This window comes from Euprymna scolopes, chromosome 31 (genome assembly GCF_053919585.1).
Source record: "Euprymna scolopes isolate OS-2025 chromosome 31, ASM5391958v1, whole genome shotgun sequence".
NCBI classification, from domain to species: domain Eukaryota; kingdom Metazoa; phylum Mollusca; class Cephalopoda; order Sepiida; family Sepiolidae; genus Euprymna; species Euprymna scolopes.
The window spans coordinates 32,817,346-32,834,003 of NC_136512.1; the positions used below are offsets into that span (position 1 = coordinate 32,817,346).

General features: G+C 38.5%; 1 protein-coding gene across 1 annotated transcript in view; it reads left to right on the forward strand.

Annotated features, from left to right (window-relative positions):
• Positions 1-16,658, forward strand: part of LOC145255680 (uncharacterized) — a 109,650-nt gene that overhangs the window by 12,197 nt on the left and 80,795 nt on the right. Inside the window, exon 2 of the mRNA XM_080114246.1 lies at positions 7,562-15,550. Coding sequence (XP_079970372.1) covers positions 7,562-15,550 — 7,989 coding nt within the window. The remainder of the gene's footprint in view (positions 1-7,561; positions 15,551-16,658) is intronic.

Consider the following 16,658-nt stretch of genomic DNA (forward strand, 5'->3'; position numbering starts at 1 on the left):
CCCTTGCTTTAACTCGGAGATAGCAGTTATCACGTCTTCATGCAAGAAAAACACAAGACCACATGCCAGCAGCTGTCGTGGGACAAAACAGGACACTGCATACTATGTGTAGACATTCGAACTAAATTAAATTATACGAATAGACCAAGAACCTTTTTCCAACTTACAAGTACAAAACTTAATTCATACAGTAAGTCATAACAGGGTAGAGTGTAGAAAAAAATAAATTCAAGTACAAAAAAAAAATATTTTCCAGATAAAAATCAAGACAAATATTTTCAGAAAATTACTAAAAAAATTTTAAATCAAATAAACCCTGATTTAAAAAATGTTTTTGAATAATTACATGCCGGAAAAATAGTCTTTCTGTCACTTATATCTTTTGTATCCCGAAAATGTTTTTTTTTTCTTATAAAGAGACAAAAACTTTTTCGTATCACGTCTCGTATGCCGAAAATTTTATAAGCAGTCTTTCATATCTAGAGGCTCCACTGATCATATATATATATATATATATATATGTAGTCATCCACATACAGTACTGTTTCGCTGTTTCACAGCTCATCAGTGCGGCTAGACAGGCAACTACCTCAAGCCTACCTATATATATGTATATATACTAGTTCAAGCCTACCTATATATATGTATATATACTACCTCAAGCCTACCTATATATATGTATATATACTAGCAAAAATACTCACATTTCGCGTGTGACTTTGCTGCATGCTCAGGTACCCACTTCATGGGCACCCTTGCAGTAAGTGGATGTTGTAAGAGCAATTATTTCTTAAGGTGTTTAAAATTTTTTAACTATCCCCTGAAGTGACTGAAATCCAACTATGAAGCAAATAGATTCTATCAAAGTTGAAACATAGTGTTACACATAAAAATTGAAACAATTACAAAGAATCACAATGGTTAACATTTGTTTAATTAACACATGGACGATAAAGCGCCTAGGATAATCACAGATTTCAAGGGACTTCTGTTAAAATAGTCATATTTTACAAACCAAAGCAGTTTAAGCCTTCAGAACACCACTGTTTAGTTCGGAAATGAATATACTTTTAAATAAATTAATAAATAAAAAAATATATAATGTACATTATTAGAGTTCTAAGCAAATAAAATGATAAAAATGTGAACATCATAAAACCGCGTTTTCGGTAAGATTTTGTAAACCCCCCCACCCCCCCTCCGATTTGTAAATGCTCGTACCGCGTTTGTATTAAGAATTTTTTCATGAAATTTGGAAACTAGCCAGAAGAGATGTTGCTTTTAATAGTTTTGGGTGTCCGAAATATGTTTGACCACTTATTTTATTTTGTTGCGTTAAAAAAAGATTTCAACATGATGAGTATGGAAAATTTTGAAAAAAAAATTTCTTCGGGCACCAACTGTTAAATAAAACAATCTTTTTACTATGTTTATCCGTTAAAAAAATAATTGTACATTACTGTCTTTCGTGGTAGGTACCAATTTAAAAATATGATATCCGGAAAAAAAAAAAATCGTTTAAAGTTTGGTTGTAGACTGTAGTATTAGTAATAACATCATCATCATCAGCAGCAAAAGCACGGCTGTAAGCAGATGTTTTTTTCGTTGTTGATTTTTTATTCCAGATCGAATTTTTATTTATTTATTTTTTTTTTTTTCAATTGAAGATTTGGTTATAAAAAAAAATTCTTAGTGTTTAGTTAGAGCTATTTTGTTATCAACCATATAAATATTGAAAAATTTGGATAGTGGTCAAATTTTTAAAATATTGTGTTTTGCTTTGAACAACCGAAGATGTGCACTGAAATGATTATTTTTGGTTCACGTGTATGAGTGGTACAACCCTTCTATATATTTTAAAAATTTTTTATCTCTTTTAAAATGTTTTCTGATATTTAAAGAGAGTTCTCAGTTAAAAAATAAAAGAAAAAAGACATAAAATGTAATTAAAAATCCAAATTAAATTCATTCAAAATTTGTGAACAATTTTTCAGCTTTAGCAAAAAGGTTTTTTTTTTTTTTTTTGTTTTTTTAACTATTCAAATAGGTGGGACAAAAATACTTGATATTTTTCCAAAGGTCACATTTTCTGTTGGTGACGTCACTTGTTTTAAATAACATTTATTTTTGTCTGTTTATCGTAATTCTTGAAAAGTCTCACAATAGGTGTCAAATGCTCTCTTAACAAAAAAAAAGTTTGCTTAATCCTACGTCTACTCCTAGGTATGTCTCCTCTTGAAGGTTTAGCCCTAACAATAATGTTAAGTCCGAGTGGCAGAGCTCCCCACCAAACAAAATTCCTTGGTAAGCTACATATAAGTGTAAAAAAGAATATGTTTCCTTAAAGAAAAGTGCACATGATTAAATCTCCCATAAAAATATAAATTAGTCAACTGTCCTAATACACTAGAATGGTCTCGAAATGGTGAATTATTTTACATTAAATTTATGTGAAACCAACCCAACTCTAAATTCTAAAATTGTTTTTGTTTTTTTTCTATCAAGTCTTCAGGATGTTCATACATAATTTCCCTTACCCCTATCATTAACCCAAAGTCAGAATGGCAACTTCCTCACTTTCTCATAATTGCACAAAAACACTCTCTTAAAACCACACATAATCGCCTTCTAGAAAAAAACCTTCAGGATGTATCTACCATAGGAAAAAAAAGAAAAGGTTAACTGCCCTAAAATGCTGGAATGGTTCAAAACAGGAAATCATTTTACATTAAATTTGAAAATAATACTTGTTTATCTTTCATTAAAGTTTTTCAAGGTGTTCACACGTAATCTATAATATATAAAAGCGAAAATGTGTGTATGTATGTTTTTTTTTTTTTTATTTATTTTTCTTCCTTTGAAGATTGTAATGCCGGGTATGGGGCAGCCAAACCAGCTGCCAACATTGCCCCGCTTATGTTTGTATGTGTGTTTGTGTGTCCGCTAAAAACTTTTGACAGACAGAACAAAAATTGATAAACTTGGTATCATATTGAAGCTCCATCCTTCGCCCGAAAAATATTGAAAAATTCGCCAAAAACGTTCATTTTTTCACCCTGAAATCAACAATTTTCTACAGGGGGGGGGTCAACAAGAACCGTCCTCTCATGACAAGATTGGTTCTACGCATGAGTCAGATGACGTCATGACCTGGTTTAGTTTACATAGTTGAAGAACTGGCTAAATTTCATGTACGTCGTGTTACCTCAGTTGGTTAGAGCGTTGGGCCATTATCTAAACGTTTTGGGTTCGAATCGTGGTGTGAGATTTTTTTTTTTTTTTAATTTTAATATTGAAGCAGTGTTATTTAAGCCATTTTTTCACGTAACATTCGTTTTTCTGTTTTTTTTTTTTTTACTTCGCTTATTCTTAGGTTTTCATTAACACCCCCACCCCCGATCGACCACACACACCCAAAAACACTCGGGTACCCACCGATTTTGTTAAATTTTAATATCGAAACAGGCTTATTTAAGCCATTTTTCACGTTTTTTTTTTTTTTTGGTTTTAATGTTCTGTTTTCTTTTTTGTTTTCTCGATTTTTAGATTTAACATCGTTCGTTTGCCTTACGTTAGTTTTTTTTTTTTTTCAATGTTTTGATTACCCCCTCCCCTCTCCTCCACCGCCCGGGTACCCATCCGCTTTCTTCTTTCTTTTTTTACTTTGATTATTCTTACGTTTTCATTAACAACCACACACCCCTACAAACACTCGGGCAACGCCGGGTATCCCCCCCCCCCACTAAGCAGGGTTTTTTAACGTTCGTTTTTCTGTTTTTTTTTTTTTTTACTTTGCTTATTCTTAGGTTTTCATTAACACCCCCACTCCTGCCTGACCACACACACACACTGAAAAACACCCGGGCAACTTTTCCACCTTCGGGTTCGATCCTAACTACTTACCAAAACTGTTATTTATTTATTTTTTTTTAACCCCCCCCCCCACATACAAACACCCGGACAGCGATTTCTTTTTAAGAAGTTTTAACATTGTTTATATATATATATATATATGTATATATGTTTTGAACCCCCTCCCACCCAACACGCACACCTCTAAACACCCAGGCAATGCCGGGCACCCCCGCTAGTTGTATATATTTTGGAGAGGTGTTCAGATGGGTAGGGGGTAATAGAAAGTATTAATCTACATTAATACCAGAGAAATATTGCAGTATACTCATTTTTAAACAGTCTTAGGTTTAGATTTCAGTTTTATGTACATAAAATGCATTACAATTCATTACAATTTGAGTTCTCTAACTTCATTTCTTATAATGGATACATGACATTTTTAAGGAATTGCAGCATATTTATGTGCATTTACTGCAGATTATTTGGAAACCATTAATTTCTGGAGATTTTCAGTCGCATATTTTGATTCCTTGCACAAAAATACACTTATATAGCAAATTTCATTGCTTAATCTTGTGTTTTAACAAAGATATAACATTTTTACTGAAAAATAGTATAAAAAATGTGACAAAATGCCTATGAGGGGAAAATATCAAAATGTGCAAGGTACAAAAATAGTCATAGCTTCCTTAATTTTAATCGGATTTTAAAAATTTAAAAGGATTCTTTCTTAGCTTATCAAGCTCTTTCTATGTATGCCATTATCGAAATATGTTAAGCCAATTCAATTTTTTTCCTGTGTATTGCTAGTTTAATTGACTAAGAAGATGAGGGTGGAGGAGAATGATCTGATTCAAATTCACAAAGAAGTTAGCCAGCGCCATGGTGATGGCCCCCGGGATTGTGACTAACCCCAACTTGGTGTGTATCATTCCTAGATGGGGGAATTTATGAAGAGCCACACTAAATATCACCTTAACCTTTGACCTTGAAAAATGATGTGCATCATCCCTAGATTGGAGGCCATCATCATGTCAGGTTTGGTCATGATCGGTCCAGTGGTGTGGGCTGTAGAGGAGTATATATAAACAGGTTATAACCTTGACCTTTGATTTTAACCTTGAAAAATGGTGTGCACCATCCCAATGTATTGTGAAGTAAGTCACTGCAAGGAGGCATGTGAAGCTTCCTCCCGGTGCACCACGATGGGTCCCCAACTAGAGCAGGCAGTTAATCGATTTGATTTAAAAATGGCTAATTTCACCGATGTTGATGACATTAAAACATGGGAGTGTGAAATATTTGTTGATTCTCATTCAATCCCAGGAGGTGTCAGGTGTCCCTGCTAGTATATATATATATATATATATATATATATAATTGGGATTTAATATATATACCCATATAATATTATAAGGTAATGTAATATGTTGTGTATAGTTAATGTAGCTTGTCTTGTTCACAGGAGAACATGTGAGGATGCAATAAGGATGCACTTGGGAGAAAGAGGGATAAATAAGGACCTGGCGAGAGATAGATTAGTTTGAAAGTCAGAATAAAATCTGCCCAATACATGCTAGCAATATCTTTATAAACAATAATCAAACAAACTTGAATAACCTGTTCACACATCTTTTGCAGTAAACATATTTTTGCTGCACTTGTTGCCAGTGAGCAATCAATAAATAATCAGTTAATAAAAGTCTTTTTTTACATACATGCGCAGCCATTGCTTTTCCCTGCGGATTGTTCTCGGTTTACATTGTCCAGTTGATCGTCTGTTTAAATGGAAACAATAGAGACTTGTTGCGGTTTCAAAGGTTTTATTTGGGACAGAAGTATGTTTACAAAAGGGAGAGACTAAAAGATAAGCCTGAAATTAATTTATTCTTACTTAATTTTCTTATTTAGCCTTAAAAATGCTCAACACACAAACAGGTCTTGAGGAAATTATTCTCTTAGATTTCTACTTTGCAAGTCACGTCTTGTCTGTCTGCTTCTCTGACTTGAACTGTATTAGAAACTGTCCTGACAGCCCCTTCCCCCTCGCCAAACAATTGATGTAATATCTCTATAATAAAATTTGACACCTGACTTCTAGAGTGTTTCTTCTAGGGCAATAACCCTTGACCCTTCACACCTCACCGCACTCACACCAGGTGCACGGGGTCTATTTCCGTTTGGCATCAAAGTATCCTAACATGTACTTTAGATAACCCTCTCGAAATTCATACTAGTTAATATAATCTTACTGGATCCCTACATTGTCTCGTCTGCCTTCTTTGCGACTCAAACTCCTAAAAGCTCTATTCTATCTCCCAAAACTGTGATAAATTCTATCTAAATTCGATACCTGTATTTCTAGCATGTTTTATCTGACTCCTCGCTTCAATCACGTCAGCTGCAGATGGTCTACTTCTTTTTGCTGCCAGGTTATCTTGAGATGTATTTAATGTAACCCTTGCTGAAATTTATACTAGTTAACATGATATCTACTTACTGGAGTAGGGTCCAAATGTATAGCACAAATACGATGATGGGGCTTAAAGAATGTACTCCTACTGTTTTCAATAAATCAAATAACAGTTAATAAAAAAAATTATAGAATCAATCAAAGATGGTGATTGATTAAAAAAAATTTTTTTTTTCGTAAATGATCACTAATTTTAGGCTTAAAAGAAAAAAAAGGTCAATTAGTAGAAGGGTAATCCTAAGTTCGGAGAAATGCTTGCCGGTTGTGTTACTATCTTTTAATCGTTAGATTAGTAACCACATGGAAAAATAAAAACTCTATCACTGTCTTTGAATGGCTTGTGTAAATCTTACAGTTTCCACATTTTAAAATTATACAGGTTGGTAGAAAATCAAATTTTTATGTATTTGGTAAAAGTTATTTTGTATGTTTCTTTTTTTTTTCTTTTTTTTAAATTTCTCTGTTGTTAACTATACTGTATGATTGCCATATTTTCTATTTGTTGTTTGAAGAGCTGATCCGCTTGAAGCAATGTGCAGATACTAAGCTCACCAGTAACATTATCAATGGGGCTATGACAAGAGCATATTCTTTTCATTGTTTTGACTCTTGAGCGTATATCCGACACAGATACGGTTAATCAACTGAGAACAACATCTATAAATCTCACCTTTCTGTTTAAATGTATGTATGTTTGCCTAAAACTTTCGACAGAGGCAACGGGTTTTCACGAGATCAGTATGATTTTGAAGTTCGACGCTTCGGTCGACAAATATAAAAAAATTGGCTGAAAACATTAATTCCTTCACCCTCAACTGGGGTCTTCTCTACAGGAAGTGGTCACTTTTTTTCGCCGATATTTTTGAAAGTCATCTCCTCTTTTCGAATGACTAACATTAATTTAAACATGTCACTTCTGGTTTGGCAATAGGCACAGCAACAAAGATGTCACTTTTTTTTTTTTTTTTTTTTCCACATTCTTTTTTTCCTTCACGGTACGGGTTCGAGCCTGCCTTTTTTTTTTTTTTTTTTTTTTTTTTTGCTCAACACACACCTCAAAACACCCGGTCAATGCCAGGCACGTCACTCTACATAAAAGCATATAAGACGTCAACGGATACACACTCGAGAGTCAAAATGAAAAGAATATGCTGTTGTCATAGCCTTAGTTATCAATTATTGATTTAAAAGTTTTGTACTAATTGCATCTTTTTCTTTTTTTTTTTTTTTCAGCTCAAGCAAGCAAGTTGAGCAAAAACTAAAGAATGCAATTGTGATGAAAGCCAGCGAGTGTTTGTGTCAGATCTGCGGTGACTCTGCCTCTACTTTTCATTATGGAGTACTCACCTGTCCCGACTGCATGCTTTTCTTCCAGCTGAGTATCCAAGACGACTTCTCCGAGGGTTACTCTTGCAAACAGAAACGACACGAAGTCACCAAAAAAAACCGTGGTCACTGTGAGTACTGCTGGTACCAGAAATGTGTCCGCATGGGCATGTCTACAGACAAGCCAGAGGTTGGCGAGACAGTTCGTCGTATTAAGACAGAACCCCGACCTCAGCAGCAACCCCCAAAGGTCACCACATCTGAAATTGGTAACTGCAAGAAAGCCCCATCTGTTATGAAAGTTCAGAATTTATGTAAAGTGTGCCGTGATCGTGCTTATAAAAAACACTACGGTGTTCTTACGTGTCCGGAGTGTGTGGTGTTTTTCAAAATGAGCCTAATGGACGATTTTGCATCAGGTTACGCCTGCCGTACTAAAAAATGTAAAGTCAACAAGTTCCGACGGAGCAAGTGTGAATATTGTTGGTATCAGAAATGTCTCGCTAGTGGCATGAATGGCGCTTCGTCACCAAGTCTAGAACAACAGCATCAAAGACGAGAGCTAACCCCACCACCTGTTCTCTCACCAAAAAAGACATTGGACAGAGTGGAAGTAAAAGAAGAATGTGACTCTGTTCATCCCAGCACTGGTTCTTCCGCGTCTATATCAGGAGAGCCACCAATATTAAAAAGGGAGGAAGTTGGTTATTCTCAATGTTCCCAGAAGACTAACGACAGTATAATGTCTAAGGATAAAAGCATTGAAAAAGCTAGAAGTACTATCAAGAAATTGTCTTCTTCTTCTACTTTCGTGGGTTCGGGCAAAATGTCAACCTCCAGCATGGTCGCTTTGAATACTGCACCCATTATCTCATCAACGGCGGCGCCAAAGATACCCACGAAAAAGAAATCTCTCCTTACAAAAATACCATCTACGCAAACGTCGGCATCAAATAAAGGCGTTCGTGTTTGTAAGGTGTGTGGTGGAAAGGCAACAACAAAGCACTTTGGCATATTTGCCTGTCACGCGTGCAATGACTTTATCACGATGAGCTTGAGAACACCTCGTAAGGAGATGTACAACTGTGACTATGGGAGAAGGTGTAACCTGGGAGGTAGTGTTTCCAGTCGATGTAATTATTGTTGGTATATGAAGTGGTTTCAGGTTGGGCATCTAGCACAGCATGTGCTTGCTGGCAACCTGTTGGACAGGAGTTTGGACACAACTGGTGTTCAAATCGGGACTAAAGACCCTACTTCCGTAACCAGCAAGGGTAAAGCTAAACATACTGAGGTGCCGGTGAATTTTTGTGATGTGTGTGGAAACGAAGCCCGAATATCGAACTTTGGCGTGTCCACCTGCACGGATTGTCGTGTATTTTTCCAGGTGAGCATTAAGGATGACTGCGCAACTGGATACGAGTGCCACCTCACGGGTAACTGTCACATAACGAGGGAGCAGAAGAACAGGTGTGAGCTATGTTGGTATAAAAAATGTCTACGTGCAGGGATGCGTATCGCAGATTGTGATGAAGCAGTTTCTACAACTCCAGTGCTTAAAGCTACCGCTATTACAACTGTCGTCACCACTCCCATAACTATCACTACATCATCATTATTATCATCATCATCATCATTCGCATCATCATTGACTACAACCTCTACTGTGGCCTCGGCTGGGCAAGTAAACACTAACTACCCAACCTCTTGTGAGACTAGGATCTCGTCTTTGCAGTTTCCGTCCAACTTGAGTAGTGATGCGGCATGTGGTATTTGCAGGCAACCAAGCACCGAGTGGCTTCACAATGTTCCTATCTGTCTTCAGTGCAAAGAATTTTGCCAAGTGAATTCTGATTCGAAAATGTATTCAAAAAATTCCTGCATGCAAAACACACACAGTTGTTTTTCAACAGACAAAAAAATTCCGATTCTGAATCGTTGTGCCTCTTGCTGGTATACCAAATGCCTGCAGGAAGGAGTATTGTTCTCAGAGTCTAGCGGTGGATCCAAGAGTAAAGATCCATCCTTGCTAGACATTTCTCCATCTTTGCAGGTGATAAGACCTGCAAACCCAACCACGGAATACGTTTGGGAAAATATGACGTTGAGCAATTCGGCCGAAATGTGTAGTGCTGTGGTCGACAACATCCTGCAAGAGAGTAGCAGTTCTCCGAGCGTAATTCTTCGGTCGAAAGATCCGTGTTTTTCATTTGAAAGTTCTTCTCTCGCCCGTCATGAATCCAACTTGGATCCACCAAATCTTATGGAGAGCTTTATTGAAACGTTCACAAAGTCGACCGAACGCTGCCGGGAGTCTGAGATTCTCGAGAAGAAATTTCAGAAAATAAAATTAGAGAAAGAGAATGCGATAAAAAGACAACAGCAACAGAAGATTGTCGTCAACGAGACATTGGTCAGTGATAAATCCTCTCAGAGTTATCGACAGGTTATTCTCGAAAGTAATAACGCTTTCAAAGAGGCAACTATGGATGGAACTTATTTCCAGTTTCCAAAACCAGCACTAACAACGTCTAAGTCCTTTCAATCATCAACGCCTTCTTCTTTGTACTTTTTAAATTCAAAAACCGATTCTGCTTTTCAAAACCGCGACCAAATGCTTTTCAATAATGATCCATTGATTAACCCGATCCAAAGACGTAGATGCTACCCAGATGAAGACAGCTTCCTCTCCACGACAATGTGTGACCGCCTCATGGTTAAAATCACAACAGAGGTTCCGCAAGATATTTTTGCCAACTCGGATGATGTGGCCCCTGCTCCCGAGCCGGTACTGGCTACAGCAGCATCCATGTTACCTTCGGATTTAGACCAGCTATCAACACAGCAGAAAGAGTCGAGAAAGAAGGCAGCAGGAAATACATGCGGCGAGGAGTACAGCGGAGTAGACCAGACTTTTGCGGCCAAATCTTCACTGCTGGACAACGTTAAGGAAGAAGAAAATAATCATGAAAAGTTGTCCGTTTTGCAAATGCGCAAGGATACTTTTGAGGAGAAATTGCAGACGCTGCAAAGAAACCTTGAAAAAGAACGGCAAAAACTTTTTAACCTACAAAAGAATCGCAAGAAGTTGCAAGTGGAGAAGATACAAAACTCAAAGCCATTGGTAGCTGTAGCCCCAGCGCCTTCTCAAGTCTTAGCAGAAGAGCAAACAGATCCTGGTGCTGATCGTGTTGACACCGAATTAGTAACAGACCCAGATATTAATAATAGTCTGTCGATGCCACACATCAGAACACCTTCTTATGATCTGTCAAATGATTTGGAGAAGCGGTGCCGGGCATGCGGAGATACTGCTCCCGGTGTACTCTATGGCGTGTGGACATGCTTGAAGTGCAGCGTGTTCTTTCGTCAGAGTCTCGATAAACATGTCTCTGATGAATACGTTTGCCGAGAAGGTAAATCCCATTGCAAGATTGATAAAAACACCCGCGAATCTTGTCTACACTGTTGGTATCAGAAGTGTTTGGCAGTAGGGATGTCCAAGCATGCACGGAAACCTGCAGTCTTGTTTCCAACGGAGTCTTTATCTGCAGAGGAAGTTACAGAACCGAATGAGGAGGAGGAAGAAGGGAAAGAGGAACAGAAAGAAGAGGAGGAAGATGAAGAAACAGAGGAAGAAGAGCAAGATGAAGTACCAGAAGAGGAAGAAGTAAGAAAAGAAGAAGAAGCAATTGTTGCAGGTGATGATGACGACGATGATGATGATGACAATGACGAAGAGGAAGATAAGACTGTTTCCGATACAACTAATGATCTCTTTTGTAACAAAATCATCATCGGAGCTACGTCGGATGTACGGAATGAAAACAAAGAAAAGGGTAAAGGTATGAACCTCCAAAGTGACTCTATGAGCAAGCCTGTAGAGCAGGATGTTGACATGGTCACCACACCCATCTCAAATACGGCAGCTAATATAAGATCAGCTAATATCCCGCTTGCATCTTTTGCTTCTGATTTCACGGAAGACCATGCAGGCACTGCAGATGAGCCAAAAGAATGTCCTAAATGTGGTAAGACCATGTTGATCTCTTCAACCGAAGGGGAACCAAGCTCTTTAGTTTGCTGCTGTGTTGAAAATCTGGTTCTTCACAATGCTGAATCACCCGTCATGTCAGACCGTATCAGAACTCCAGATGATCTTTTCTTCAATTTAGTCGAGGCGTCCTCCTCCACTCAAAATCTAGAAAATCTCTCTCCGACTACGGCTGCAGAAGATTCATCGGCAATTCCGTCTGGCGTGATTACTAAAACGCCTCTTCCGGATTCTTCTCCTGTTGAGTCGGCAACGTTTCGGAGAATCTTACCCGAGAGCCTCAGCACATCTGTTGATCCTTCTGTTGTCACTGAGGTAATTCCCGAACCTTTGTGGAACTCTATGGACACAGAGATCATCCAAAAGAAATCTGGTGATGGAGAGATGGCAATGAGTGGATCCCTGAATGATACTCCGACCGCATTAAATACAGAAGATACGGGGGACAATGGAGTAGCAATATGTGAAACCTTGCGGAATTTCACCGATAAATCAGTCATCACCGAGATCATTCCCAACTCTTCGAGCAGCCACTCTATTAATTCTTCTGTGCTTGTTGACATGATTCCTCATTCCACGTGCAACTCTCCCGAAGCCCCTGTTGGCAAAGAAATTATCCCTGGGGCACTATCGCACTTCATTGACAAGCGAGTCCTAACTCAAACGATCCCACCCAAATCCTTGGAACTGGTTTCGGAATTTGGCTGTGATTTAGATGCCGAAAACTATGAAGCTCTAGGTAGAGCTGGGGACGATTTGCGGTTGTCTGGGAAGAAATCATCCAGACATTTTCAGTACTCTGTAAATTTGTCGCCGTCTACTTCTGTGGCGGCAATTCTGAAAGAAAGAGGACGTCCCCCAACATTCAAAACCAAGAAATTGGTAAACATACCTTCCATTTCTCGGCGTTATATGATAAAACGTTGTTCCCCGAAACACATTATCTCCAGGACACGTAAGTTGAACAATACAACTAAGACGGTCGAAAAGACTAAGAAGAAAGATAATCTCCCTAAAAAACGTTTGAAATCTCCCGTGATGAGCAGGCCTAATTATAAGCCGCATACTCTTCCAGGCAACGAGGAACAGTCGCAGCCGTGTTCAAAACAAGATCAGAATTCGTCTACTTCTTCAACGATGGTAGAGAAATGCCCAGATGAAAGCGAACTGAAAAAAAAGGATGGAGTCAAGCGTATTCAGAAAGGGAGGAAGACTACCAAAAATACATGTACTGATCAGTCTCCTGGTAACAGCAAACATGCGCGAAAAAGTATTATAGTTTCTGAAGATTCTGAAGACTGTGTATCTGTTCCTGAAAAGATTGTAGAAGAACCGACTCCGAAAAAGTTTCGTAGAAGAGGCAGACCTCCAAAAGCGTTGACAAATTCTTTGTCAAAGGTTGCGAACTGCAAAGAATGGAGAGACGCTTCCAAGTCGGCTGACGTTATTATAACAATTTCAGAATCAGTGAAAAGAAACAAAGCTAAAAAGTTAGTCGAGCCTGCTACGAAGCAGAACAAATCGGAAATCTCGTCCGGACAGTCGAATCCAGAATCAGCATGTCCTGATGCACCTAAGAAAAAAGTCTGCCTTGTGTGTGGAGCCGAGGGTCACGGAATGCATTATGGGATTTTTACCTGCAGTCCGTGTCGAATTTTCTTCTACCAAAACCTCGACGTGAAGAGCTACAAATGTGAGAAAAAGGACTGCATCATCAATGCGAATACTCGTCGCTTGTGCCGCTACTGTTGGTATCAGAAGTGTCTGAATGCTGGAATGGTAAAAGGTACTCGGAAGAGGGGCCGCCCTCCAAAAATCCATGCCCAAACATCAAAATGCTACGATGGAAAAGCAAAACCAGTCGAACAGACTCTTGATAAAAGCAATGAATCTATTTCTCAAATTCAAGCCGAAGGAACTGGAGAAAGTGTTATTGCAGAAAACTATAACAGACAAGAGCCGATAGTTTCTGATGAAGATAATAGCCGTAGCAACAGTTTTCTTTGTGCCGATGATGAGCTAAGTCAAGAAGACGTGTCTTATGAAAAAGAGGCGACTTCACAGTGCTCTATCGAAGATCCTCCGAGTTCCATGTCACCCAAATTGAATGAAAGCGAAGACATTGTATGTATTGATTTGGATTCTGCGATAAACAAAAGTGATGTTCCGAACGAAAAAAGCAATACGGATCTGATTGGTTCTAATGAGAATCTTCCGAGGACAGCAGTCAGTGAACGTGACAATAATGTAATCCCTGAAGGGCGTCACTTTACAGAAGTTGATGAAGAGACGGAATGCGTTTGCAAAGTGTGTGGGGATGTTAGTTCTGGCATTCACTTTGGCGTGCAGACTTGCCGCTCTTGCACTATTTTCTTCAAGCAAAGCACAGATGTACGCACAGCCAAAAAGTACAAGTGTCAAAACAAAAACTGCTCGTTGACCCGGGATAACTATGAACGTTGCTCCTATTGCTGGTTTCAAAAGTGCCTTCTCGTTGGTATGTCTAATATGACCATTTCGGAAAATCTCAGCGCCACTCAGAAGCTCACTGGCATGTTTTTTGAAAATTATAATTCCAATGCCGCAGCAGATAATGATGCTTCCCAAGATATGCTGCAGGATGTGCAAGTTGTGAAAACCATAGCAACCCAAACACCCGCTGTAGGTTTAAAATCTAAAATTGTATCCAATGAAGAAAGTCGTAGAACTTTGGATTCTGCATCAAAGGAAATCATCAACGCTGAAGTTTCTCCGCAATCTAATTTATCAGAATTTTCAAATGTCCGTAAGGAGAATCTTGGTAGAGATTCTGATGAATTACTGTCTTCAGAAACGGCAGTTACAGACTCCGATGCTACAGATTCCATGTTTGTTCTTCCAAAAGCCATCTGCAAAGTTTGTGGTGATACGGCAGAGGGTTTTCAATTTGGTGTACAGTCCTGTCGTAAATGTTCATACTTCTTCAGCAGGGTTCTCGATAGCACAGTGCCAACTGAACCGCAACACACCAAAGGAAATTGTAACCTCTCCAAGAGCAACACGAATTGGTGTCGCTATTGTTGGTACCAGAAGTGCCTCTCCGCAGGCATGTGTCGTACTTCGCATCACAAGCAGCTAAAATCGGCCTTAAATACATCAACTGGAACTGCATGCTCACCTGTTGTGAGAAACGCCTCACCGTCTGTAAACGAATTTGCTACAAGAACAGGAATATCAGAATCACCTTCTGGCCTGCCTGGAAATGCTAGCACTCCAAGATCGAGCTCTTTACAGATTTACAAGAAGATTCTGCATAAGGACGTTTCACTTGCTTCCAGTGGAGCATCATCGTCACCGATACCAGCATCCCCTTTGACCACAGCGTCTAGTGCCATTGGTACTAACTCAAAATCTACCCCGTCGCCTATCAAAGAAGTTGGCTCTGTCTGTCTTACTCAGAAAGGTACTTCACCAGATACACCAAAAAAAGATACCGCCAAACCCTGCAAAGTATGTGGGGATGTCTCCTTCGTCTCACACTACGGCATTATGTCATGCCTGAATTGCAGTGTGTTTTTCCGTCGGAGCGTTGATAAAGGCCTTCACCGGAACTACAAATGTCTGAATAAGGACTGCTTGGTGAATCGACTGAACCGCAGTAATTGTTATTACTGCTGGTTTCAGAAGTGTGTCGGGGTCGGCATGTCATACAAGGTCAAGCGTAAGTCTCGCCATCAGAAAGAGAAATCACCTGACCAAACCATAACCTCTCCTGAAAAAGAACAAATCTGCAAGAATCGCTGTAGTGAAACCAACAAAGACGGACAAAGTGACAAAGATTTTGTGCAATCAACATCCGACGGGTAAGATCATTATTTTTTCTTCTTCATTACTAACAGTATATGCAGAGCTTTACGCTGCGAGTGAAATAGTCGCATTTGTGAGTGATTTTCAAAGTGGTGACTAGAAATAATAAAACGCTTATCTTTTGGCGATTGTGTTTCTTTCACTGACAATCTTCCAAAAGCTCATTACTGAGTGAAAAATGTTTTTTCAACCTTTATTTATTAAAACAAGCAAAGTCAAATTATTTAAACAATAAGTTTAATGAAACGATATATATATATTTTTTTTTTTTTTTTACATAGGCATCACCACTTATCAAGGCCAAGAGGCCACTCAAGGATAAGCGTCAAAGAGTGTACAGTAGACAATTAGACAATATAGTAATCGTTAGTAATGGAAATTCGGTAAATTTGTTAACTTATATGGAACGGTTCATCAAGAACTTGTTTACGTTAGACTGGAAGACAACCACATTGTAGTCAGCTGGAAAGCAGGAAAACGGAAGACAATTCCACAGGCGTGCAGTTCTAAGAAAGAAGCTTTGTTCATGGAATCTACGTTTAGGTTTAGGCACAGATAAAGAGTGGGGGGAATTATTGATAGTGTTTTCAGCTAGACAAGTGTTTCTTGTGAAAGTTTAGCGAGGGGGGACCATAGATTGAAGCTCAGTCAAACACTTTCCATGAAAATAACGTTACAGCAGAGACAAACTTGCAATATCTCTTCTGTGAGATAGAGGTTGCAGGGAAGAGAAAAGGACATCTCCTACGAGGCTATGAATACGTTTTTTTAACAAAGGCTGTTTAAAAACATCTGAAGAAATTCAAATGTTTATACCTTCAAGTCTCAACATAAAATTCAGTGCATATTTAAAATCACGGTTATAGTCAGCTAACGCACTTCCTAACTTTTGGCATGGGTGCTACTGGAAATGGTGACCGGGCAAATCAGTTCCTTCACTTTTATTGTCCGTCAGTATTTCTATTGCGAAACGATTTATTGAAATACAAGAGAATGACATTATTGAAAAATATACAATAAAAATGAACAAAATTATACACATAAATTAGTCTACTTGCACTTTGATTAGTAAAATTAAGAAAATAAAACGTTTTATTTTATTTA